Source organism: Mustela putorius, unplaced genomic scaffold, assembly GCF_011764305.1.
Source record: "Mustela putorius furo isolate JIRA1106 unplaced genomic scaffold, ASM1176430v1.1 tig00537303_pilon_pilon_pilon, whole genome shotgun sequence".
Classification (NCBI taxonomy): Eukaryota; Metazoa; Chordata; class Mammalia; order Carnivora; family Mustelidae; genus Mustela; species Mustela putorius.
This window is the reverse complement of record NW_025422441.1, coordinates 1,381,629-1,408,266: the sequence shown is the minus strand read 5'-3', so window position 1 is coordinate 1,408,266 and position 26,638 is coordinate 1,381,629. Positions and strand designations below refer to the sequence as shown.

General features: G+C 57.3%; 1 protein-coding gene, 1 long non-coding RNA gene and 1 pseudogene across 4 annotated transcripts; 2 read left to right on the top strand and 1 right to left on the bottom strand.

Moving 5' to 3' along the window:
* Window positions 1-1,020: 1,020 nt before the first annotated feature.
* LOC123390324 lies at window positions 1,021-2,855 on the bottom strand. The gene is made up of 3 exons (XR_006604929.1): window positions 2,039-2,855; window positions 1,625-1,962; window positions 1,021-1,320 (listed from the first exon to the last, which is right to left on the bottom strand). It is a non-coding gene; the product is annotated as an uncharacterized LOC123390324 (long non-coding RNA).
* A 6,352-nt stretch (window positions 2,856-9,207) lies between these two features.
* On the top strand, window positions 9,208-10,669 carry LOC123390338 (annotated as a pseudogene).
* A 1,369-nt stretch (window positions 10,670-12,038) lies between these two features.
* LOC101689807 (lymphocyte antigen 6H) lies at window positions 12,039-13,543 on the top strand. 3 transcript variants are annotated; one of them, XM_013049447.2, is made up of 4 exons: window positions 12,039-12,149; window positions 12,260-12,344; window positions 12,516-12,641; window positions 12,942-13,543. In XM_013049447.2, the coding sequence occupies exons 2-4, from the start codon at window positions 12,293-12,295 to the stop codon at window positions 13,193-13,195; spliced, it is 432 nt and encodes a 143-aa protein (XP_012904901.1). In that variant the 5' UTR covers window positions 12,039-12,149; window positions 12,260-12,292; the 3' UTR covers window positions 13,196-13,543. The 3 variants fall into 3 exon arrangements, with proteins under 3 accessions (XP_012904901.1, XP_004779553.1, XP_012904900.1); XM_004779496.3 differs by having other exon boundaries at window positions 12,043-12,149; window positions 12,257-12,344; XM_013049446.2 differs by lacking the exon at window positions 12,260-12,344 and having other exon boundaries at window positions 12,058-12,149.
* Window positions 13,544-26,638: the final 13,095 nt, after the last annotated feature.

Sequence of the window (26,638 nt, the reverse complement as noted above, 5' to 3'; positions counted from 1 at the left end):
AAGAAGTTTACCTTATCAAGAGCCCAATTTCCAGAGGCACATAACTCAGTTCCTCAAGCCCTAAGTCGCGCTCCCCCCTCCATAAAAAAACCGAAGGAGGCCGAGGCAGAAGGAAATGTAAATAAAGTTAAATTTCTTCTAAACCCAAATCTCACTAACAAGGACACTTGATAGCAGGAATGTGACATTCCATCAGGAAACCCCCAACTGTCTTCATGCTAGTGCCTCATTAAGGGGAAAAACGGCCTTGGCTGGATAGGAACCAGGCCTCCAATATCCTGACAGTCTTCTGTACCCCAAGAGCCCTTCTGAACACGCCTTTGTCCTCACCTACCCAACTCCTGTGTATATAACCAGCCCCTCCTCACACCCCCAGGCAGCATCTCCCCCTGCCCACCAGCCCTGTCCCCGTGCTCTAATAAACCACCTTTTTGCACCAAAGGCGTCTTAATTTTCTTTCTTAGCCATCGGCTTCGAACCTCACCCCACCGAACCTCACCTGGGTTCAAGAACTTCATTAGGGACACCTGGGGGGGCTCGGTCGTTAAGCATCTGCCTTTGGCTCAGGTCATGATCGCGGGGTCCTGGGATCGATCCCCGCATCAGGCTCCCTTCTTGGTGGGAAGCTTGCTTCTCCCTCTCTCTCCCTGCTTGGTTCCCTCTCTCACTGTCTCTCCGTCAAGTAAACAAATGAAATCTTTAAGAATAAACAAATAAGTAAATGAATAAACCCGAAGCCTGATCCCAGCCCACCAAGCTGACATTACACACCTGCTGTTCAACTGAGTCATCTAAAGGAAGATCCTCAATGTATGGACCGATTCTACTCTCCACACTCCTTGCCGTTAGACTTATGATTCCTGCCTGTGTGCTGATCTATCATCTTTTGAGCTTTTACAAGATGTGAGAATGTATTAAAACCGCGCTGTAACATGGCTCATTCTCTGGAGTACTAGACATAGTTTTGGAATATTGGTGAAGTTCAGGGCCCACAGCCCAAGAAAGAATTCTTGAGGCATCTTCGGTGCAAAAAAGGTGGTTTTATTAATGCCCGGGGACAGGACCGGGGGCAGGTAGAGCTGCACTGGGTCCTGGGGAGGGGCCCCTATATACTTCCAAGTCGGGAGGGGTTAGGGAGAGTGCGGGCCTCCCAGGTATTTTGGGAACAAGGTTTCCAGGACCCTGAGGGGGCAGCTCTAGCGAGGAGAAGGTCATGCACTACTGTTCCGTGAAAACTCAGTCCTGAGACCTTTGGGATTTACTGAGGCGGACAGAGCCTCCTGGCTCCAGCTCCTTTCCGTCCCGGGCTCCCCTTGGCTCCTGCAAAGGCCAAGAAAAGACCAAATCGAAGTCCCCATTGACAAAGATACAGTAACAAGTCATTGCTCCTGCTGAGCCGGAAGAAAAAGACCAGATCCCCAGTGTTGTTTGAATAAGAAAAGAAAGGGAAACAGCCCCCCCCCCAGGTGATTTAGTACTCTCCGGAGATACCGCCACAGAGATTATGCTGCCACAGGAAAGGACCATTCAGCCTTGGGGAACTGGGAAACCGTCCAGGGAACTGTGAAAACACCCCGCTGCTACCATCCCCCATTGCCTGTTCCCATAAAAACTCTCTCCTCACCCGCTCCGGTGCTCAGTCTCTGCGAGCGATGCCACTGAGCCCGCTGCTATTCACAAAGCCGTGCTCCCCCGTCTCGCCGTGGGCCCTTTGGGTTTTCTCGGTCAACTCAGATTTTCCTCAACAGTAGCTCAGTGCGTGTATGCTTGCGGCGATGATGGCCACCGTGTACTCGGGATACGTAAAGGAAGTCTCCAAAGAAATGTTTATGTTAAAATAGACTTACAGGATCCTGGGGGTCGGGCCAGAATGGCTTGTTGCCCTTCGCGAAGTGTCAGCATGGAGGCCGCTGAGCCCCTAGAGGAGGGTCGCTCTGCCTGTTCCGAGGACTTGTCAGGGGGCTGTAGGGAGAAAGGAAATTTGATTTTTCTTCTGCTTTTGGTTCCCACGTCACCCCCCCACCCCGAACCCTCTGACCCTTCAGCCTGTAAGTTGTTGATGGAAGGTCTCATCTTCCGAGAGGTCCCCCTGCTGACTGGGGGCGCAGAGACGGCCGTGCTGGGCTCCACGCTGTCCCTGGGGCGTTCGCAGCGAGAGCAGCAGCGAGGGGCAGAGGCGCTGAGTCAGGGGAGGCCGCACGTGCGGATCCCCCGAGCGGGAAGCACCCTCGGCGGGACGCGGCGGCAGAGAAAGCGTCTCGGCACCGGGCGGAGAGACGTGGGGAAAGACACGAACGGGGTTAGAGGAACAGAAAGAAAAAGAACCCAAATAGGAGTCTTTTTTTTTTTTTTTAAAGATTTTATTAATCTACTTGAGAGAGAGCGAGAGCGGGCGACAGCACAAGCAGCGGGAGGGTCGGAGGGAGAAGCAGGCTCCATCCCGGGACCCGGACGGAGCCAGAGGCGGACGCTCCACCGACCCAGGGCTTCCCAGAGAAAGCTTTGAGACAGAAAATGAACCATCATTTTAGTCATTTTTTGCTGACAAATTGCAACAGAGACAACAGCCTATTTGACCTTCAGCAAACCCTGGTAGAATAAATGTTTCATCTTTAATGCTGATAATTCTAAAGATATGTTCATCTTAATTAATCCAACAAACTTAAATTAGTTTCAATGCCAATTACATTTCACCTGGACCCTCTTTTAAAAGCCAATCAGTTTGTTGCCCTCTGTGGTTTTTCCCTGGGACCCTGGGGGGAATCTGGAGTGCGCGGGGTCACACGGGGGGGCGGGGGGGGGAGGCCCAGAGCACCAGCAAGGAGGGCCCCGAAGCCAGTTAAGCAGGAGGCCCCCGGGGCCGTGCAGACATGGGGGGGGGGGGGGGGGAGGCCTGGAGAGGAGGCCACGTGCCCCCAGAAGGCAGAGAACGCGGTTTCTTTGGTTCTAAAGCTCCTCGGCTCAGACAGACGAACAGACACCCCTGTTTGTTTGTCCCCCAGCGTGGACACCTGTGGTCCAGGTCGGGCTGGAGAAGACAGGAAACTCCCCGGACACAGAGGGAGTTTCGGCAGCTGCTTGGGAAACCTCCTTCAAGTCCCCATCCCCGGGTCCAGCCCCACAGCTGGCTCTAACTGCAGCCAGCAAGCCCGCGAAATGCAGGAGACGCCCCCACAGCCGTCAGGAGGAGGGACCGTGAGACCCCGTCCGCCTCCTCGGGACCACGGCCCCTGTTTCCTCCAGCAACCTGGATCCTGTCGGGACGAGGCCTGTTTAGATCATTATCGTCCTCCACGCCGGGAGGGAATTGACCGCCCGGTTCCTGACCCGACCTGTTCTGCAAGAGGCCCCTTAGGTCGGTCCGATGCGGAGCCCGCAGGCTGCCCTAGAGCATCCCCGCCCATGCGCCCCGCTTCCTGCGGAAGAGATGAACCGTCACATCCCACCGAGGCCACGCGGGGCTACAGGAGCTCAGTCCTTTCCTCAACTTCGCAATCCACATGGTTTCCGGGGGGTTAGAAGGCTCCCCGAGGGAGAGTCCTTGGGAACTGGGGAGAGAGAGAGAGAGAAGGTCCATCACAGGGAATCCCATTCCCGACTCCCAGGTGGCGTCCCACACGGGATCCGTCAGAGGCTCCTGGCGTCAAAGGGACTCAACGTGTCCCTCCGATGAGGTCGCTCTGATCACCGCTCTGCCTTAAAGTCCCCGGAGGAGCGATGCCAGCGTCCCCCCATGTCCCCACTGCGTCCTAGGCTAGTAGGGCCTGAAATACCATGCCTCGGAGGTCCTGCCGTGAAGGTCACCTCTTACTCCACCTTGCCTTGAAGGACCCACCATTGTTAGCCCATGGAAAACACTAGAGAAGTTTTACAAGGGGAAATGTCCCAATATTGGAGTTTAAGTACTTAGAGGACCTTGACGGAAAACAGTAAAGATAGAAACCCGTCACGTTCTGAGTGACATTCCCACACGTGTGGTCTTTACAGCCAGAGTCCCCAGGAAGCCATCCCCGTTGGGTTTTAGTTCAGTCGGGTGCTGGGTTCCGCCGGCTCCCCGTGGAGGTCCCGCGGCCAGAAGGGGCCAGACCAGGGAGGTGGGTAGGATCACATTAGACCGATGAGGAGGGAACCTCACATGGGAGAGTTAAGATGGGCAGCCAGGCTGGTCGCTGGGGTGGCTGTCCCGTGCCCACGACAGATGACTTTGTCGAAGGACAGGAACAAAGAGAGGGCATCAAGTTTCTGGGTCTTATTACCGTTCAGGCTCGGGGACTGACTTCCAGAGAAATGGCAGGGTTTCTCCGTCTGTCCTGGTAGAGCAGCATCGGGCTGGACAATCGTACCTTAGCGATCGACATGAACGTGTTCCAGTAAGATGATACTCCTCAAAAAGCCCCTGCAATGAGAGTGCGGAGACGAGAGAACGTACTCGCCAGGCCCACACCAAGGCTGAGTCCAGGAGACACAACCGGAGCCCCACACTGAGCGCCAAAGCATGTAGTTTTGGAATGTCTGTGAGGAGCCCATGGCCCAAGGAGGAATTTTTGAGACCTCTTTGGTCCAAAAAGGTGGTTTTATTAAAGCACAGGGAGAGGACCCAGGGGCAGATGGAGCGGTCCTGGGGTCATGAGTAGTGACCCATTAAATACTCTCAGGTTGGGAAGGGGTTAGGAACGGTGAAAGCTTCCCAGGTATTTTGGAACAAGGTTCCCAGGATGCTGAGGGGGCCCCTATTGTTAGGAGAAGGTCATTTATTACTGTTTCATAAAAACTCCGTCACAAGACACTTCAGATGTATATCAATGGGTCATATGCTGGGGGGACATGTATCTTGGGGTTCAGAGATAAAGGAGTTTTCCAAAATAATTTTTATATGTTAAAATAGACTAACAGGGTCCTGGCAGTTGGGCCAGAATGGCTCGTTGCCCTTAGCAAAGTGTCAACATCGAGGCAGCTGAGCTCCTAGAGGAAGGTCCCCCTGCCTCCTTCAAGGCCTTGTGAGTGGGCTCCAGGATCCAGGGTAGCGAACAGTGTTCCATTGCCTTGTTTCCCCTCACACTCTCTGCCCCGGGTACAGCACATTCCCCAGCAGCTGTCCTGCCTCGGACTGGACACAACGCCTTCCTAGAGATGCCTAACGCCTTGTTCATTTGGTGTGGCGAGGCTCCCCGTGTTCTGCAGCTGAAGCATGAGTTCCTGACTCTGACCCTGGAGGCCTGTAGCCCTCCCGGCCTTCCAGGACAGCTTCCCCTCCGCAGATGACCCCAGCCAGAGCACAGGCTTTCACCTCCCACTGAGGCCGTGCACAGCTCGGGGGCAGAAGACGGGCCCTCCCCGGCCTGCCGGTGCTCATCCCCCGGGGAGGGGGCTCAGTCCCCCTGGATGGGGTGAAAGACCCCAAACCAGGCTGGAAAGCAGGAGGACTCAGGACGGTGACCTTCACACACACCCCCACACTGCCTCCGTCCATGGAGCCGGTGACTCTGATCTCAGGGTTGTGAGTTCAAGCCCCACACTGGGCATGGAGATTACATAAAAATAAAAATCTCTTTCTTAAAACAGTGTAAACTCCAGAGGGAAACAAGCCTGCACGGCCTCACCGGCACAGACACACGTGTGTGTGTGTGTGTGTGTGTGTGTGTGAACTCTGCACTGAGTAGGGCACAGAGACAACAACCCACCATTGGGAACGACGCCTCACACAATTTAACAGGCACAGAACAGCCCATTGTCTGTGCAGCTGAAGCACTTCCCCAGCGAGGGCCCGTGCTCCCCTTCACTCCGTTTCTCCGCGGTTCTCGGGGAAATCCGGTCGGTTCTGCCGCCCGAGCTCCTGGGACCGACCTCTGCTCCGCTCACAGGCACCGCAGCGAGACCCGGGCTGCGGCCCTCTTCCCCCCACCACACCCCCTCGGATGTTTCTAGAACACTCCAGGCACGTTGCGCACTAACTGTCCTCTCCTTTTTCTGTCTTTGCTCAAATTACTTTCTCCTGCTTGAAATTACAAAATAAGCTTAAAATTGCCACGCCCCCTCCTCCCACGTGCTGGACTCCAGCTGCAGAGCCGCTGCTGCCCGCTGTCCCTCCTGTCCAGCCCCCTGACATCGAGCAAGTTCCTTCTTACTGAGCTTCATAATCCGACTTTCATTAAGGCAAAGGAATCCCCTTTTTCGCTGACGGACTGCAAGCAGCTGGCGCAGCCTGTTAGGCATGGCACTGACTTAGCAAGGACCGCACGAACGGGGCTCTGACGGTCGCCTGCCCGGCCTGCAGTGACTGGGGCCGTGGGGAGGGAGATCTTTCTAGCTTCCTTTATTTGTCGCCAAACCCCTTTACATTCTCCCTTCTGAGCTCGAAAGAGACGCTCTCTCTCTTCCTCCTGGGGCACTGAGTCAGAAGTCCCTGGAGGACAGAGCAGCCCCACCTCGGCTTCATCCCCTCAGCCTGACTCGACTCCGCACACAGGGGGTCTCGTGGAAGGCCTGCCAGCTCTCCCCTTATCTCTGGGGTGTCTTTTTGCCGTGCAGCCCCTCCTCTCTGCCCACAGCAGGAGGCCTGCCAACAAGCTAGTGCCAGGTTTGGGGCTGAGGATGGAGAAGCCGCCTGTTGGGTTTGGGACAACTCCCCCCCCCCCACAGCCATTGGAAAGCAAGCAGCCCTTTGGGGCTTTTGCCTAGGCTCTCCTGTGAGTGTGCACGCTGACAGGGTCATAGGGCCACATCCCGTGGCGCTCACCTGCAGGGACCTTGAGCTCGTGGCCGCACAGTGGACAGTGCAGGTGTCCCCGGGGTCCGCAGCACCTGGGCCTCACAGTCTCCCACTCTCCAAGCCCGAGTTAACCCTGCCCTACAGGGCTTCCCAATGCCCATTGCCCTGGGCTGTTAGGCTCAGGAACAGGCAGAGGGAGGGACCCCAGTGAATCAAGAGCCCAGACCTTATAATTCTTGCTCAGTTAGTGAAACCGCTGTCTTCTATCCTGGGGTAATCAGCATACACACCCAGCTTGTCAGGGACCCTATTCTCTGCCTTAAGGGGCCCCAGATGGGGCGGTGGTGTGAGGGTAGTGCTCAACTGGCAGAAATGACCGCAGTGGGGTAGAAGATCCCCCCACAGGGCCCGGCAGGGTGGGGGCTGCGGCATCTGACAACCCTAACCGGCCGACTGGCCGCACTCGATAGAAACATGTTCTGTTGCAGTTCCAGAGGCTGGAAGTCCAAAGCCGAGGTGGGCAGGGCCGTGCTCCCCTGGAAGCTGCAGGGGAGCCTTGCGCATCACCTTCTCTGCTCCCAGTGCCGGCCTGCAGTCCTGTGGTCACTTGGCCGTCCTCTCCTTGCACGCCTGATCTAAGAAGGACTCTCGTTGACACAGGAGTCTCCCTATTCCAGTATGGGTTCATCTCAACTCAGCCAGTTATATCTGCAATGACCCTACTTCCAAATAAGGTCAAATTCACCGGGGGTTAGGACCTGGACATATCTCTTGGGCGACACAGTTCAACCCAGATCGGGGGAGATGGGAGACTGGCAGCAGGCGGGGGAACCGAGCTGCTGTGGGCGGGGGAGCCGTGGGAAAGGGGCAGCCGGGAGGCAGCAAGGCTGTTGGATCCCATGAAGACGCTGGTGTGAAGCCATGGTTCCCCTGAGCACAGGCACAGAAGTGCCACAGGTGTCCAGGCAGGAGCAACAGCATCGACATGCGTCTCCTGGCTCTGGGCACTGAGGGAGTCTGGGGACAGTGGCCCCCAGCAGCAGTGAGCATGTCCACGGCCGAGAACAGCTCTCCACCAGGAAGAACTGGGGCTCGGGGGAGAAACAGCCGCTCCAGGGCTGGATCCCGGAGAGAGGAGGAGGAGCCTGGAATATTCTTTCCGCCAAAAAACCAAGATGTGCCTCCGCCCGCTGGGGACACAGCAGAGCACAGAGGTCAGTTCTAAGGGCTCCGAGTACCAAGTCTAGGATAGTGTGAGCCTCAACGTGGGTCTCCACCTCCCAAACCAAGTGGACACCCACCGGCCGGGGAGCGTGAATAAAGCAAGACCGGCGGAGAGGAGGAAGCTTGCCTCGGGCTCCTTGAGTTCTGGTGCCGAGAGCAGCTCCGAGTGCAAGTGCCGCCCGGGCACCGTGTGCACGTCACCACTCCCCCCCGGGGGCCTTGGCTGGGAGAGGACAGATCAGAGTCCACCAGGAAGGTCCTGGGGCTTCCTCCAGTTCGTGGAGCACATGGCGGGTGTTCCGAGCTTACCTCCCACCCCATTCCCCGTCCCTCCTGCCCACGAATGCGTCGACACGTTGCCGTCTGAACATTTCAGAGTTGGTGCGTTTCTGTGCACCCTCCCAAACCCAGCTGTCTTCTCCCGCGCCGGCCAAGGCCCACCCAGCACCTCCCAGGACAGCTGCAGGGGGGAGTTGCTCCCGACCCACAGGACAAGAGGGACACATTCAGCCCGCGCCCAGGACCGACTCTTTAGAGCCCAGGAACTTGGCGCCAGATCTAACGGAGTTGAAATGCGGTCCTTGTGGTTCAGGCGGCTGCCATCCTGCGGCTCCCCCCACCCCGCCCCACCTCCCCCCACCCCGCCCCGACCCTGGCTTCTGCAGACTGCCAGGGCCCTGCCGCCCGCCACCATGGTGCTAGCTCTGTCCCCTTCCTCCCTGTTGGCAAGATTTTACTAAGGATAATTTGGACCTCTAGAGACCTCTTTAGGACACTGAAGACCTCCCCAGACTGGTTCTTCCCGGACCTCTCTGTTCCCAAGCTCTACCACCACCAGCCCCCGCCTGTCCTTGGGTGTCCTTCAAACCCCAACCCCTCTCCACCCCCTCCACTCCACCCTCCGCCCCTGCGGCCACTCAAGCCCGAGGCTGCCTGCCCTCACTGGAGGCTCTCAGGGACACAGGGACCCTACCAGCAGACCCGTCAAGCTGGGAGGCTCATTGGAAACCCTATTTCAGCCCCTCAGAGGAGGCCGGCCCTCAGCACCCCAACCGAGCCGTAGTCCACAGCCCCCGTAAGATTGCACATGGGGCCAGAGAAAATCTTGAGGTCTGTTCTATCAACCTGGATGAGAAGCATTCTCCCTCAGGTGAGGCAGGAGATCTCAAATGGTCTCATCTGCAGAAACACAATTCAGGTAAAAACAGAAAGCGGGGGCTCTCTGCTCTTCCCCGTTCGACAGACAGCCACATCTCCAGGTGCAGTGCCAGCCCCGTGCCCGAGACACAATGGTGAAGGTCGGAGTGGACGGATTTGGCCGTAGTGGGCGCCTGGTCACCAGGGCTGCTTTTAACTCTGGTAAAGTGGATATTGTCGCCATCAATGACCCTTTCATGGATCTCAACTACATGGTCTGCATGTTCCAGTATGATTCTACCCACGGTAAATTCCACAGCACAGTCAAGGCTGAGAACGGGAAGCTTGTCATCAATGGGAAGTCCATCGCCATCTTCCAGGAGCGAGATCCCGCCAACATCAAATGGGGCGATGCTGGTGCTGAGTATGTTGTGGAGTCCACTGGGGTCTTCACCACCATGGAGAAGGCTGGGGCTCACTTGAAGGGGGGGGCCAAGAGGGTCATCATCTCTGCTCCTTCTGCTGATGCCCCCATGTTCGTGATGGGTGTGAACCATGAGAAGTATGACAACTCCCTCAAGATTGTCAGCAATGGGGGCTCGTGGGTGGCTCAGTGGGTTGGGCCTCTGCCTTTGGCTCGGGTCATGGTCCCAGGGTCCTGGGATCGAGCCCAGCGTCGGGCTCTCTGCTCTGTGGGGAGTCTGCTTCTCCCTCTCTCTCTCTGCCTGCTTCTCTGTCTGCTTGTGATCTCTGTCTGTCAAATAAATAAATAAATAAATAAATAATCTTTTAAAAAAAGATTGTCAGCAATGCCTCCTGTACCACCAACTGCTTGGCTCCTCTGGCCAAGGTCATCCATGACAACTTCGGCCTTGTGGAGGGACTCGTGACCACCGTCCATGCCATCACTGCCATCCAGAAGACTGTGGACGGCCCCTCTGGGAAGCTGTGGTGTGATGGCTGAGGGGCTGCCCAGAACCTCAGCCCTGCTTCCACTGGTGCGGCTAAAGGCTGTAGGCAAGGTCATCCCTGAGCTGAATGGGAAGCTCACTGGCATGGCCTTCCGTGTCCCCACCCCCAACGTGTCTGTTGTGGATCTGACCTGCCGCCTGGAGAAAGCTGCCAAATATGATGACATCAAGAAGGTGGTGAAGTGGGACGCCTGGGTGGCTCAGCTGGTTAAGCGGCTGCCTCCAGCTCAGGTCATGATCCCAGGGTCCTGGGATCGAGTCCCGCATCGGGCTCCTTGCTCAGCTGGGAGTCTGCTTCTCCCTCTGCCTCTGCCTACCACTCTGTCTGCTTGTGCTCACTCTCGCTCCTGTCTCTGACAAATAAATAAATAAAATCTTTAAAAAAAAAAAAAAAAAGAAGGTGGTGAAGCAGGCATCAGAGGGCCCCCTTAAGGGCATCCTGGGGTATACTGAGTACCAGGTTGTCTCCTGCGACTTCAACAGTGACACCCACTCCTCTACCTTCAATGCCAGGGCTGGCATTGCTCTCAATGACCACTTTGTCAAGCTCATTTCCGGGTATGACAATGAATTTGGCTACAGCAACCGGGTGGTGGATCTTATGGTCCACATGGCCTCCAAGGAATAAGAACCCCTTGAACCACCAGCCCCAGCCAGAGCAAGAGGAAGAGAGAGGCCCTCAGCTGCTGGGGGATCCCTGCCCCAACTTATCCCCCAAAACACTGAGAATCCCCCAACCTCCACTCTTTCCTTCCCAGACCCCCTGAAAAAGGGGAGGGGCTTGGGGAGCCCTACCTTGTCATGTAACATCAATAAAGTATACTGTACCCAGTCAAAAAAAAAAAAAAAAAACAGAAGCGGCGCGAAGAGGAAAGTCAAGTCTTTCATATAAACCAGAGAATTTTGTCTCACTGGGCTTCTGCCTGACGCGTGGCTAGAACTTCGGATAGAGCGGCACCGTGACCGTCTGCACCTTGTCACCTCGGTCACCTTGTGACATTCTCCTGCCTCTGGGTGAGATCAGCAAATTCAGTTATAAAATCCCATGGACAAAACTCTTCTGTTCTAATTTGCTTCCATCAAAACAAACTATCCCTAACACTATTGTCAATAGAGAAATGAACCAAGTACCGTTCAAGTTTATGTGATTTGGGCAAATCTTCGGTAAATAAGACTAGTTTGGGGGTGCCTGGGCGGCTCAGTGGGTTAAAGCCTCTTCCTTCGGCTCAGGTCATGATCCCAGGGTCCTGGGATTGAGCCCCACATCGGGCTCTCTGCTCTGTGGGGAGCCTGCTTCCTCCTCTCTCTCTGCCTGCCTCTCTGCCTACTTGTGATCTCTGTCTGTCAAATAAATAAATAAAATGAAAAAATTAAAAAAAAAATTTTTTTAAAGTTCATGAAGACTAGTTTGATATCGTGAGTCTCGTCGAGACGGCCGCGTCTCCGGAGCTGTCAGCCCCCAGTCTCACACGAGCACGCGTCTTCACTCGGTTTGAGCTCGGGCCTCAGACAAGCTACTGTTGCATCCCCGGGATGTCGAAGATCATCAAAACTATAAACTCAACCAAAGAATAAGTGTGTAAGGACAGAGATCCTGAGACAATGAGCCGCTCGGCACCCATTACTACACGAACACCAAATGCAGCAGAAAAACGAGAAAAAATCAACGATGTGTTTAACATTAAAAAAATTTGTTTCTGCTTCTGTGACTTGTGAGGAGCACTTTTTGGGGAGCATACATGGAGGACAGGACGGGTTTATGGGTCTGGGGACTGGGGGCCAGGAGTGGAAGAGAGACAGAGAGGTCTCAGCTGTATAGCTGGGGAGGGCCCCACAGCCTCCGAGAGACCCTGGAAGGTGAAGCCAGAAACAGAGAGCGCCCAGCTTCCTCCTGGAATTTCCCTGAAGGCACCACTGGTCGGCTAGGTGAGACCCCGTCCTGGCCTGGGACTCAGGTCGGGTGTGATAGCTACTCCGGAAAGGGTGGAGACAAAAGAGTCCAGCCCCAGCTTCCTCCTGATGGGGCACAGGATGCTGGGGGATGACTTCTTGGCCGGGGGATAAGAGGCTCCAGTGCCAGCCGACAGACGGGGACCTGACGCCTGCGGGTGAGTGAGGCAGGAGGGAACTGGGCTGGCGAGGGCTCAGCCTTGGAGGGCCAGGGTCTGGGGAGGGGTGGCAGCAGCCTGAGCCTGAGCCCGCCCCCCTCCCCCAGCAGGAGCCCAGGCACATCTTGTCACCTCCAGGAGCCATGACAGGCCTCCACCTCTTCCTGCTGGCCATCCTGCTGTGCTGGGAGCGCGGTGAGCAGCGGGGCACCAGGCCGGGGTCTGCGCTGCTGGGCATGGCTGGCCATCCCCTGTGCGATCCCGTGTGTGCACATGGGACGGGTCTGCCCCCCAGGCCCCAAGAGGGTGGGAAGGGGCCGCAGTTCAGGCCTGAAGAGGTCTGACCCCGTGCTCCCTGCCCCCCAGCGCCAGCCCTGAGCCTGCAGTGCTACACCTGCATTGATATGGAGAACGGTGGTCCCTGCCAGCCCCTCCCGTGTCCGATGCCCGGCGTCTGCTACAGCAGCAACATGACCTTGACCAAGGGCGATGGTGAGTCCCCAGGGCCCAGCGGGTGGGGGCAGGCCAGGGGGCTCTGCTCTGATGCTCCCCCAGCCCCTCGGAGGAGTGTGGGCTTGCCAGCGGCCCCGCTCCTGCCTGCCTCAACATCCCCAACTGCATGGCGAGGGGCCGGCCTCCAGAGGCCTCCGTGGGGACGGGGCGGGATGCCACTCCAGCAGCGGGACGGAGGACCACCAAGTGCTCCCTGGGAGCCGGTGACCAGGGGCGAGTCTAGGAGGCTGAGAGGGGCGTGGAGCCTCTCACGCCAGGCTCCCCACTACTTGCCCACAGGAAAGCAGCTGAAATACCAGCAGAAGGGGTGCGCCCCCTCCTGCGACGAAGTTTCCAGGGTAATGCAGCAGCTCTCCCAGATGAGCCCCATGGATGTCCTGGACCCTGCAGACCTGCAGGGCCAACCTAAGTTTGAATCGCAGGGTCTGGTGTGCTGTGAAAAGGACCTGTGTAACGGGGGGACAGGGCACCTTGGCCCTGGCGGGGGGCTCCTGCTCAGCCTAGGGCCCATCCTGCTCTGGGCCCTGCTGTGACCAGCTCTGACTCCAGCACAGAAAGCGGGGCCTCGTTCTGAACAGAGTCTGACGCAGCACACGCACGCACAGGCACACACACGCACCCACGAGCACAGACCCTGAAAACCTCCGCCACCCCTACCCAGCCCCCCTGTCCAGCCCTAGGCTCAGGCCCCCAGTGCCCTGCTATGTTCACAAGCTTATCCAATTTTGCAAACACCATCAACCAACTATTGGCCCAAGATGCAGAGACGGCCGCGCCCTGACCGGAGGGGCCTCTAGGAGAGCAAAGGCAGCAGCCCTGCCCAGGTCCTGCCCCCAGTGTGCCAGCCCGTGCCAGGAGAAAATAAACCTTTCTGCAGAGAACCTCCTGTTCTCTGCTGGTCCTTCGGCCCCCCTAGGGGTGGGGGGGGGGGGGGGGGTCTCATGGCCTGCCCTAGGAGGGAGACTGCTCTGCCCCATGGTTTTCCCTCAGCGGGGCTAGGGCCCATGACCCCAGGAATGGGAGTGGTTCTGGAGGGGTGCTAGGCACAGCTGGGGGTGGCTCCCACTCATCCCCATGAGGCGTTTCCTCCAATGCACGTGACCCACCCAGTCCCCCTGGGGGCCTCCATGGGAGCATCTGCCCAGGGCCTTCTCTGGTGGCTGATGCGCTGGTGGGCAGTGGGGCTTCAGCCAAGGCAGGTGGTGGTGGGAGGGGGGTCTCAGGGGGTTCCTTTCCTCTTCCACACATTCCTTCCCTCTGAGCTCCTGCCCCCAAGGCTGACCCTGAAGCTCTGGCCCAGCTCCCCAGCCCACAGGACCCTGCTCCTCCCCACGGGGTGGAGAGCCCGGGACCCTCATCTTCCCTCTAGGTCCCCCCAGTTGCCTCTTCCAGGAAGAGAAGCCCCCTCTCCTGCCTGCCCGGTCCAGAAAGGCTGAGTGTGTCTCTGGGGACTCCCGGGATTGTCAGGGTCAGGTCTGCAGGGCCTTCGCTTCACGACCAGGGAACCTGAGGCACGGGAAGTTAATGCCAGTCTCGGCCAAAGACAAGGAACCAGAAGTGTTGCCCTGCCCACATGTGCCGTCTGCGCCTCCACGGACTGGACCAAGAGACAGCAAGGGCGTGCTCCCGCCCCCAGGCTGGGGGTGCTGGAGGAAATACAGGGGCTGGGGAAGGGGACACCAGCCCCACAGGGACAGGTCCTGAGGCCTCTGAGGTCTGGAAATCCGAAGCGTCTTCCCCATCACCCCTCCTCCCAGCATCTCCCAACTCGCCCCCCCACGGGGCTGGCCACAACCCACACACCCTGACTCTACACCCCTAGAGCGACCAACCAACAATGTCATGCAGTGGGGGAGGGCTCCGGAGTGAGGGTGCGTTGGGTGGGGGGGACAGGGGTGTTTTGTGGGCAGAGGGGTTTGAAGAACCACATCCATCCTGCACCTCCTGACCTCACCCTGCACCCCCCGGTGACCTTGGGCAAGGGCCCACATCCTCTAGCCTGCTCCGGTGAAGGCACCCCGTGCCAAGCAGAGCCTCTGCCGGCGCCGGCACAGGCTCAGGGGACACAGCTGGGTCCTGTCCCCCGCAGCAGCGTAGACAGTAGCCAGAGCCACCGGTCCGCACACTCACCATGACACCATCTCCATGGGCTTCTTGGTGCGTCCATCCTGGTAACTGGTGCCCATTCCTGAAGGAAACTGGTCTTTCCTTATTGATCGCTGTATCCTGATAACAGGCGAACTGTTTTCACGGTTAATATCCTTAAATGTATTAGTGGGTTACCTAAAAATATTTTCTGTTAATATGTGAAGAACTTTTGGGACGCCTGGGTGGCTCAGTGGGTTAAGCAGCTGCCTTCGGCTCCGGTCATGATCCCAGCGTCCTGGGATCGAGTCCCACCTCGGGCTCCCTGCTCCGCGGGGAGCCTGCTTCTCCCTCTGCCTCTGCTGCCTCTCTGTCTGCCTGTGCTCGCTCTTGCTCTCTCTCTCTCTCTGACAAATAAATAAATAAAATCTTTAAAAATATATATATATATATGAATAACTTTTCTCATGTTTTTTCTTAAAATTGCCAAGTTCTCCATTTTCATTTTGTGTCTGGAGCCATCGGAAATGTGTTCTCCCTGGCACGCCAGCCCTGACCCCACAGGGTCTGGGGCAGAGCTCACCCCTCTCTGATCTGCTGCCCGGACACCCCCACACACACACCCCATGAGGCCACAGGAGGTAGGAGTGGCGGGGGGGACGGCCAGCGACCCCCATTCTTATCTCTCACCGAGCTAAAAACGTTCCAGCTTTTCATTCTGAAATAGGTTCACACTCACAAAGAAGTTTCAAAAATAGCACCGAGTTCCTGTATTCCCTTCAGTCGCTACATCCGATGTTGACCTCTTATATAACCAGGGTCGGAAACAGGAAACCGCCGTGACGCCGACTCACAGATCCCCACTGCCGACCTGGGCCGAGCCCCCACGGCGCCCACGGGGCTCTGCTTGGGTCCACAGCCCAGTCCTAGAGGTCTACCTGCCCGCGGTCCTCCCAGGGGCCGGCTCCTGCAGCTTTCCCGCCAGGCGTGGCCAGTGCCCGTGGCAGAGTTCCAGGTGTTTCCCTCCACCTCGTGCTAAGATCTTAGTTAATCCTGACTATTCCTGCTCTGGACAGTCCACGCTTCCCAAGGTTCGCCTTCCTGTTTGTGGACTGGAAATGCCCGGGGGGGCCTCCAGAGGCCACTGGAAGTGGGGTCCCAGATCCGACCCCATTGTCCCCACCCGACCCTGGGCAGCTCCTATCTGAGGGAGGCCCGTGGGCACGGGCTCGGAGAACAGTAGCCTCCAAAAGCTGGTGGACTTGAATCAAAGTGGGTCTTTCTGTCTGTGTGGCTTCAGCATCCGTCTTGCCCAGTCCTACTGTGCAGTTAGGGATACGTGCCCCTTGGACATGCCCCTTTCTGTGCAATGGGTGAGCGGCCTCACCTGCCCCCTGGCCCAGCTTCTGGTCCTACTTGGCGAGATGCCCCCCCGCCCCCGGCGTGCAAGGTGTCCAGGGAGCAGGGTGCACGTGTGTGTCTATGTGGTATGTGCATGTGAGTAGGGTTGTGTGTGTCACTTGTGTTCAGGGAAGGGACACAATGCGGGCAGGGCCGCAGGCTGGGCTTCGGGGGAGACGAGGTCCTGGTGACCCTCCGCTGTCCTGTTCCCATAGGGCCCGGCCCAGCCTGCGCAGCGGAGAAGGTGAGGGGCACCGAGACAGTCGGCTCCTTTGGCCTGGAATGCGGCAGGTCAAGGCCCTGGGTGCCCCGCGTGGGGAGGGGTCGGCCCCAGCGCACCCAGAACAGGAGACTTAAGACCTCCCCAGCCTCCTCGGCCACTCCCCTGCCGTGGACAGGAGAGGCTTCCTAGTGAGGAGATAAAATCTCTGTCTGAATGGGGCGCCTGGATGGCTCAGTGGGTTAAAGCCTCTGCCTTCGGCTCAGGTCATGATCCCAGAGTCCTGGGATCGAGCCCCGCATCGGGCTCTCTGCTCAGCAGGGAGTCTGCTTCTCCCTCTCTCTGCCTGCCTCTCTGCCTACTTGTGATCTCTGTCAAATAAATAAAATATATATATATTTAAAAAAAAAAAATCTCTGTCTGAACATGGTGCTCAAGGTGCACTCAAAGGTGCTCAAGGTCTTGGGGGCCTGGCCAGAGCCTACCCTTCCTAAATGAGCTGCCTGGCATTTCCAAAGCTGGAGGTGGGGCCAGGAGAGGGTGTGGGGAGCAGATCTGTGCAGCTCCCCCCAATACACACCGACGACCGAGCAGAAGCCAAGCTGAAGATAAAGCAGAAGCTGACAGACCGCAGCCCCCACCCCAAACCCTGTGACCTTCCTCCTGAAGCTCCCGGCTGTCTTACTGTGTCTTACTGTTCATGCCTCGCTAGGGGGAAAAACAACTTGAACTTGACAATGGCAAGGGCCCTCCCTGGTCGGAGTGCTCTTCTACACATGAAACCTCTCCTGTCCTTACCCTCTCCACTCCCACCCCCCACAGCCCAGGGGCAGCAGCTCCTGCCCACGGGTCCCATCCCTGGGCTTTAATAAAACCGCCCTTTTGCACCGTACCCACAAGCCCCACGTACAGAATCAGATCCCGCTCCCCCAGCCCGGGGACAGCTGCTCCTTCTGCCCGCGGTCCTGCCCCTGGGCTTTAATAGACCAGCATTTTGCATCAAAGACCTCCCAAGAATTCTTCCTTGGTCCTGGGCTCCAGACCCACCCCACCGAAGCTCCCCTACCTTCCCAAACTACATCAATACGCCTCCCCACCTACGGGTGTCCAGAGCGCTGCGGGAGCACTGACCAGTGTCCACCCAGAGACGCACGGACAGATGCAGGGTCAGCTCGGGCCAAAAGCTGTCCTGGTCTGGGGCAGGTGGGAGTGGGGGGGGTGTCTCTGGAGGGGTGGAGCGGGGAAGACAAAGGCAGAGGACCCCTGGGAGGAAGGGGACACCAGGCTGGGGCTGGGGCTCGGAGGACAGGCAGCAAAGCCCCACAGACTGCATGCGTGGGGAGTGGGTGAACAGCAGGCACCAGGGGACGCCGGTAGACTCAGACCAGAGGACACAGGCCATCTGCGGATCCCCCGTGGTCCCTGCAGGGAGGGGCACGCCTCCCCCACCCACCTTGGCGCTGCAAAGCACCAGTCTCTGCCTCCCCTCTCTGAGCATGCGCTGGAGAGATCTGGTCCTGGCAAGTTCCCCGCTGCCCCGTGGAGAAGCGTTTCTGTCTCTTGAACAGGTGACCCGGCTGCCAGCGGCTCTCCCTGGGCCCAGCTGTCTGTCTGGACGCCCAGACCGGGGCTGCCCCTGCCGTGCACGAGGCTGCGGGTGGCCCGCCGCGCTCCCCTCTGCTCTGTCGGGCGATGCTCTGTGGAGCAGTTTTCTGGGTCAGCCCAAGATTTTGGTTTTATGTTTCTCAACATGGCAGTTCACGGTCGGGCATGAGTGAGTGTGCCCAAAGGCCACCGTCACTGCGCGGTGACCACGAACTTCAGTTCCTGGGGCTCCTCCAAACTTGGTGGCACCTGGGCACACCCAGTTCCCAGCTGGGCGCTGTCGGGGCTGAGCTTGGAGGCCCCTTTCTGGGGGAGGTTGGTCCCTTTGGCCCCTGTGCAGCCACCGTGCAGCCCGTGGTCCTCCCTAACTTCCCCATAGGCACAGGTCCCAGCTGAGTGCTTTCCTGCCCTCAGGGGTGATGTGGTTTTTTGGAGTATAGGTTCAGTTCGGTGTGGTGGGATCTGGAGTCCACGGCCAAGAAAGAATTCTTGGGAGGTCTTTGATGCAAAATGCTGGTCCAATTAAAGCCCAGGGGCAGGACCGTGGGCAGAAGGAGCAGCTGTCCCAGGGCTGGGGGAGCGGGATCTGATTCTGTACGTGGGGCTTGTGGGTACGGTAGGGAAAAAGAGATTTTCCAAAGAGCCTTCATATGCTAAAGATGCTCCCGGGATACCTGAGGCCGTGCCATTGTCAAGTTAAAGTTGCTTTTCCCTCTAGTGAGGCGTTAACTGCAAGAGAGATGGCGGCTTCCTGGAGGAAGGTCCCGCAGGTCGCACCCAGGAGTGGCTGAGGGACAGGCTGCCTTGGTCCTCAGCCAGCCTTCTGCTCCCCCCATCCGTTCCTCTGCTGTACCCGGACTTGGGAGGGCTGAGGCAGGCGCCGGGCTCGCACTGTGCAGAACACGGGCCGGGGGCGGGGCGGGGAGGCGCCCCCAGGGGTGGGCCACGCCTGCTAAGGCATCAGTGAGGCCACCCGCACTTCCTGGGGTGGGGGTGGGGTTAGCTGCTGTTCCCAGGGCTGCAACCAAGTTCATCTGCATTTACCATTCCATTTCTTTTGCAAACATGATGGTTTCCTTACTCAAGTAACTATTTTCTGTAAGAAAGTCCCAATTAAGCTCTCTGAAAAATAAATGTCGGGTGACTAAGGGTTTCGGCGGTGCCTTTCAGAATGGCGGTGAAGTCAGCATAGTGACTTCTTGCTTGATTTTCTTACAAAATGGGGCGACCGGGTGGCTCAGTTGGTTAAGAGTCTGCCTTGAGCTCTGGAGTCCTGGGATGGAGCCCCTCGATGGGCTCCCTGCTCAGTAGGAAGCCTGCTTCTCCCTCTCCCTCTGCCCCTCCCTCCGCTTGTGTGCTCGCTCCCTCTCAAATAATTTTTTTTTTAAGATTTATATATTTAGGGGCGCCTGGGTGGCTCAGTGGTTTGGGCTGCTGCCTTCGGCTCGGGTCATGATCTCAGGGTCCTGGGATCGAGCCCCGCATCGGGCTCCCTGCTCCGCAGGAAGCCTGCTTCCCTCTCTCTCTCTCTCTCTCTCTCTCTGCCTGCCTCTCTGCCTACTTGTGATCTATGTCTGTCAAATAAATAAATAAAATCTTTAAAAAAAAAAAAAAGATTTATATATTTAACACAGGAAGAAAGATCACAAGCAGGCAGAGAGAGAAGAGGGAGAAGCAGGCTTCCACGGAGCAGGGAGCCCAACGGGGGGCTCGACCCCAGGATCATGACCTGAGCCGAAGGCAGACACTTCACCCACTGAGCCACCCAGGTGCCCCTCAAATAATTTTTTAAAGATTTTATTTATTTGACAGAAGAGAGAGAGCACAAGAGGGGGAGCAGCAGAGGGAGAGGAAGAAGCAGGCTCCCTGCGGACATGGAGCTCCATCCCAGGACCCTGGGTTTGGGATCATGATCTGAGCAGAAGGCAGATGCTTAACTGACTGAGCCACCCAGGCGCCCTCAAATAAACAAAATCTTTTTTTTTTTTTAAGATTTTATTTATTTATTTATTTGACAGAGACAGCAAGAGAGGGAACACAAGCAGGGGGAGTGGGAGAGGGAGAAGCAGGCTTCCTGCTGAGCAGGGAGCCCGATATGGGGCTCGATCCCAGGATCCTGGGATCATGACCTGAGGCAGAGGCAGACACTTAACCGAGTGAGCCACCCAGGCGCCCCACAAAATCTTGAAAAAAGACAGAATGGAGCAAGACAAAACTGCATAGAATAGGAAACACAGAGTGTCCCCCACACAGTGGGGATTTACATATACTGGTCATAAAGTAAAGTATCTTTTTTACAGTGCATCTGGGATAAAATACAGAAGAGTGGCTCACTAAGGCTTGAGCCTCCCAGGGGGTGGGAGAGGCTCGTGGCCCCCCAGGGAGGGGCAGGACTGTAGCTGAGCCCCACCCCAGCCTGAATCCTACCCTCAGGCCCAGAGAATTACCCCAGGGCCCAGGCTGAGGCCTGGCTCTGGGGGTGTTGGGGAGCTCTGGGAAAACCCCGTCCCTCACCAGACCCAAAGTCATGAGATGTGGGAGACATTGAAGATCCTCTAGGCTCCCAGTAGTTCAATGTTGTTAGGACAAAGTCACTTTCAAATGCTTCCCATCATCCCCTTTCCGTCGTGACACCAGGGAAGCGCCTCCCCGAGAGGTGCAGGCCTCCCGGCTCCAGACGTGAGCTACCCCCAGGGCCCGGCTCCTCCCCGCTCCCTCCAGGCCTCCCCGCATGGCGACCTGAAGGCCCCCACCACCCCCTTCTCCTTCACAGAGTCCCTGGGCACCCTCTCTTGAACCGGACTCTCCCTTGGGGTCCGCTTCCAGGGCACCCAGACTGACCCCTCTCTCCCCCTCCCGTTCCCCCCCAGCTCCCCCCTTCCCTGCTCTTCCAGGCAAGGAGTCAGGCGGCCGGAGGGGCTGAGGGCAAGGGAGGCAGCCGGCTGTAGGGAGCCATCCAGGGAGCCCTGGGACCCAGCACCAAGGACCAAGCGTAGGAGGAGAGGGGCAGAGGGAGCCCATGCGGGCGTGCGGGAACATGCCCTCTCTTGGAGGGGCCGAACTCTAGCCTCACCGCCTCGGGGCTGGGTTCCGAGGACAGCCATGCTCACCTGCTTTCCCATCTGTTGTGCCCAGCGGTGAGTTTTCTCCATTTCCTAGTAGAAATTTTACAAATAAGCTGGTCTGCAAAATATAAGAGAGGCCTCTTGGGGTCGTAGCCGCTCTGCTGGCTGGCTGGGCGCGGGAACCCGGGAGGGCCACCCTGTAGGACGGACCTCAAGAGCGGGCTCAGACAAGCCCAGGCGCGGGGGTGCCCCAGCCGGGCGTCTCTGCCCCCAAGGAAGCCTCTGCTAATGGGCAACCCGTGGGCAGGCCTGAGGCTTTTCAGAATCAGGTTGAAGTCAAAGTCTAGAGAGAGGCACATCCAGCCTCCACCCATCTGGGCCCCCAGGGCAATAGGTGGCTGGTTTCTGTCCCTCGGTTGGGGTGGCAAAGGGCCAGAGATGGCCTGTGCTGACGGCTCTGTTGGAGAAACTCAGAGCCTCACTCGCGCTCCGCCTAGCTGGGCCCCACGCTCCCTCCAGGCAGAGCCTCAGGGAGGGTTCCCAGGGTCCTGGGGCCAGCAGCCTGCTAGGATCCAGGTCCCACTCCCCAGCAAGAGAGCAGCGAGTGTGCCCTGAGGAGGACTCTTCCCCACCCCCTAGGACACCCCGCAGAGCCTGAAGCAGATTTGCTTGTGAGAGCAGAGGACCCCAGCCTCAAGTGTGGGAGATGGGCTGGGCCAGCCTGAGGGTCCTGACCAGGGCCCAGGACAGGGGCGGCAGGGAAAGAATGAAGCCGGCCTGTCCTGGGACCATTTAAGTGAATCCATAGAGTTGATGAAGTCCCAGAACCTAAGTCAGGTTCGGTGGGGTGAGGAGGTTCGGAGCCGACGACTAAAGAAAGAATTCTTAAGACGTCGTTGGTGCAAAATGGTGGTTTATTAAAGCACGGGGACAGGGCCCGTGGGCAGGCAGAGATGCGGCTGCCCCGGGTTGTGAGGGGTGGTTGGTTATATACGCAGGAGTTGGGTAGGTAAGGACAAAGGGGTATTCAGAAGGGCTATTGGGGCAAAGAATACTATCAGGATATTGAAGGCTTAGTTACTATCAAGTAAAGACAATTGAGAGTCTCCTGGTGGAATGTTACATTCCTGCCATCAAGCATCCTTGTTAATGAGATTTAGGTTTAGAAGAAATTTAACTTTATTTACTTTTCCTTCTACCTCCACCTCCTTCGGTTTTTATGGATGGGAGGGTGACATTAGGCTTGAGAAACTGAGTTCTGTGTCCCTGGAAATTGGGCTATTGATAAGGTAACTTCTTTGTTTGTAAATCTCAAGGACATTTGCAAACCAAGGGAGACTCCTGTCTTGCAGGACTGTGATCTCAGCAAGTTAACTATTTATCATTTTATGGCAGTCCGGGGTGCCTGAGGAACGCCACACCTGAGGGGAGCGGATGGAGGGGGGGGGTGCAAGGCGCCAGCTCTTGCTTTGTCCTCAGCCAGCCTCCTGCTCCCTCATCAGAGTGTCCAGAAGAATGGAGACCCAGCTGGCCCAGACTGAGCACAGCCTCGGGGGTGGACCGGCCCCAGCCTCACGGCCTGCAGCAGGGCACTGCTCAATCTAGGGAGACCGGAGGGGAACAGGGAGCGCTCGGGGATGAGGGAAGTGTCCTGCGAAGGAAGACGGAAGGGCAGAGGGGCGCTGGGACAGGAGCTGTGCTGGAGGAGGACCCTGGGAGCTGGGCAGTGGGAGGGGGGCTGGCCAGGGGACAAAGGCTCACACACCTGTCCAGGGTCCTGCTGGGTTCACGTGTGGTGGGGAGGATGGGCGGGGACGAGTGTGAATTGGCTGGAGGGGAGGCGGTGTGGGGGTGTGGGAGGACCCATGCTTGTGGCCTCCTGTGAGCCCAGCTCCCAGCCAGCACCGGGGACAGGGACAGAGAACAGCCCTAAGGCTGGAGGAGGCCATCCCGGGTGTGGAAGAGGTCTGAGGCTTTTCAGAATCCTGTTGAGACAGAGCACCCCTGGAGGCACGGTGAGAGCTCGGTGGGAGTGGGGGCTGGGTGATCCCACCGAGCGGAGACTGATGAGGGAGCAGGAGGCTGGCTGAGGACAGAGCAGAAGCTGGCACCTTGCACCCCCTCTCCATCCGCTCCCCCCACCCCAGTAATCTGTGTCTCATTCCTCAGGCACCCCTGACCACCGTAAGCAGCAAACAGTTACCTTGCAGAGATCACTGTGCGGCAAGACGGAGTCTCCCTTGGCTTACAAATGTCCTAGAGAGCTACAAACAAAGACGTTACCTTAACAATAGCACAATTTCCTGAGGCAAATAACTCAGTTCCTCAAGCCCTAAGGTCTCCCTCCCCACCAGAAACAAAACCAACGGAGGAGGCTGAGGCGGAAGGAAATGTAAATACAGCTAAATCTCTTCTAAACCTAAATCTCACTAACGGAGACGCTCGCTCGCAGAAATGGGAAGGGCCGGCCCAAAGACAACACCGACGCAGCCGCAGGGCCGCCGGCTACCCCGCACCTCGAAGGCCCTCTTTAGCATATGGAAGCTCCGTCGAACCCTCCCTGCCCCTCCCCTTCCCCCAACCGCAGGGCACACAACCTGCCAGCCCCGCAGCGCTTGCTGCCCACGGGTCCTGTCCTTGTGCTTTAATAAACCACCACTTCGCACCAAAGATGTCTCAAGAATTCTTTCTTGGTCATCGGCTCCAGACCTCAGCCCACTGAACCTCACCTAGGTTCTAGAACCTCATCAAGACCACCGCAGGACCTTCTGCCAAATGGGTGGTGGCACCTTTTCCGCGCACTCATCGGTTGGACATGGCTGTAAGGGACAGCTCTGCCCTCCGCGTCTTCATCAACCAACAGCAAAGTCCCAGCCGCAGGTGCGAGAACCCGAGCGTTCTAGAACCGCCGGGCACGATCCTGTAGGTCAGGGGTCTGTCTTCACGTGCTCTGTAGCAAGTTCCGTACCGGATCCCGATGGGCCATCTCAGAGCCCAGGTCTGCTGACCTAGAGTCCCACTGGCTGTCACGGGAGCTCCGCACGGCCAGCCACCAGGACCTCTGAAGAGGTTCTTGTAAGGACCTATTTAGAAACTGTCCCTGCTCCCCTGCCCCCAGGGGATTTACTTGGAGACACAAACCAGCTCCAGGTCACAACGCCCAGATACAAGGGTGGGTCAGGCCAGGTGGAGACAGCGGATCAGTGAGGGGATGCGTACTGTCTCCCTGGTTACCAAGGAGTATGGGCCCTATCCTTCAGGAGGCTTTTTGGTGCCAATCCTAATCAAGGTGTGATAGGCTGGGTCAAATGTCTACTAGGGTCAATTGTAACTCCACTGGTCACCTGCATCACTGTGGACTTTCCTGTGTGTGTTACAATCTCATCGGTCACCTGTGCGTGGCCAGGCCCGACCGCATGGCCTTTGCCCTTCGAAGCTAGTCTGTGAAACAGAGAGGGGTCGCCCTCTCTTGGAAGAGGTGCGGCCCTGAACGTTCAGTTAGATTCTTGATGCTTGGCACGAAATAAAGCTTTGCTTGACCTTTGCTTTGTATCAGTCTCGCTCCTTTGATCACGGACCCATTATTGGGGCACAACAGTTCTCAGGTTGTGTCTGTAGGAAGCCTGAGGTCTTGCACGTGAAGGGGCCTGGCGGACTACGGCCCCAGCACCCCCACCCCCACCCCATGCCCTGCCATGCTTGCAAACATCACGCTTTCTTTTAGCTTCTAAATTCTAAGTGTGGTGGTGATGAGGGAGCAGGAGGCTGGCTGAGGACAGGGCAAAAGCTGGCACCTTGCGCCCCCTCTGCACCCGCTCCCCTCAGTAATTTGTGTCACATTCCTCAGGCACCCCTGACTGCCCTAAAAGAAAAACAAATAGTTAACTTGCGGAGATCACAATCCTGCAAGGCAGGAGTCGCCCTTGGTTTATAAACATCTTTGAGATTTACAAGAAAGAAGTTACCTTATCAGTAGCCCAATTTCCAGGGGCACATAACTCAGTTCCTCAAGCCCTAATGTCCTCCTCCGCTCCATAAACAAAACTGAAGGAGGCCGAGGTAGAAGAAAAAGCAAATAAAGTTAAATTTCTTCTAAACCTAAATCTCACTAACAAGAACACTTGATAGCAGGAATGTGATGGTCCACCAGGAGACTCCCCACTGTCTTTATGTTAGTGCCTCATTAGAGGGAAAGCGGCCTTGGCTGGATAGTAACCAGGCCTCCAATATCCTGACAGTCTTCTTTACCCCAATAGCCCTTCTGAACACCCCTTTGTCCTCACCTACCCAACTCCTGTGTATATAACCAGCCCCTCCTCACATGCCCGGCACAGCATCTCCATCTGCCTACGGGTCCTGTCTCTGTGCTCTAATAAACCACCTTTTTGCACCAAAGACGTCTTTTTTTTTTTTTAAAGATTTTATTTATTTATTCCACAGAGAGAGAGATCACAAGCAGACAGAGAGACAGGCAGAGGGAGAGCGGGGAAGCAGGCTCCCCACTGAGCAGAGAGTCTGATGCGGGGCTCGATCCCAGGACCCTGGGATCACGACCTGAGCTGAAGGCAGAGGCTTAACCCACTGAGCCACCCAGGCACCCCTGCACCAAAGACGTCTTAAGAATTCTTGGGCGCCTGGGTGGCTCAGTGGGTTAAGCCGCTGCCTTCGGCTCAGGTCATGATCTCAGGGTCCTGGGATCGAGTCCCACATCGGGCTCTCTGCTCAGCGGGGGGCCTGCTTCCCTTTCTCTCTCTCTGTGATCTCTTCCCTTCCTCTCTCCTACTGTGATCTCTCTCTGTCAAATAAATAAATAAAATCTTAAAAAAAAAAAAAAAGAATTCTTTCTTAGCTGTCGGCTTCAAACCTCACCGGACCGAACCTCACCTAGGTTCAAGAACTTCATCAGTGGGGGTTGTTTTGTTTTGGGGGGTTATTAGCTTCTAAATTATAAGCGTGCACACGCACATGCGTGTGTGTGTGTGTGCGCATGTGTGTATTTAACTTCTAAATTCTAAGTGGCTTTCTATCCCACAACACCAGCTCTCAAGCTGTTTCCATGCAAATGTACTCGTCTGATTATTCACTGGGCATCAAATCCTGCCTGGCCATGTCTCCACTCGGAGACGGGGAGCTGTGCCCAGAGAGGTAAGGCAGGCGTACCACGCCCCACAGTGCGGCCTCACGCGGCTCTCCTAGCACACTGAGCCCCACTGCCCGAGGACGCCGTGCCTCCCATCCGGCTAGAGCACGAGCGAGAGCGACTCAGGGCTTCCTGGCCTGGGAGAGTCAGAGCAGCAGGAGAGGAGGGCCGGGGGGCTCTGCACACTTCCCCACAGGACCCCTGAGCACAGACCTGCAGTAGGAGTCTCGGAGGAGGGGGGTAGCTCCAGAGGGGAGAGCTCGGCTGCCGGGCCCCAAAGAGGCCAAGCGCACCTGCCACAGCTCCAGCTCGAGAGCCCCCACGGAAGCTGCAGGCGCTGACCGTCTGGGGCCGGGGCTGTGCCTCCCTCTTAGGGTGAGAACGCAGAATGCTGGCCAAGGACGACTGCCTACCTGCCCCCCGTGGCCCCCCGTCTCCAGCCTCAGCACTCCGCGCCAGC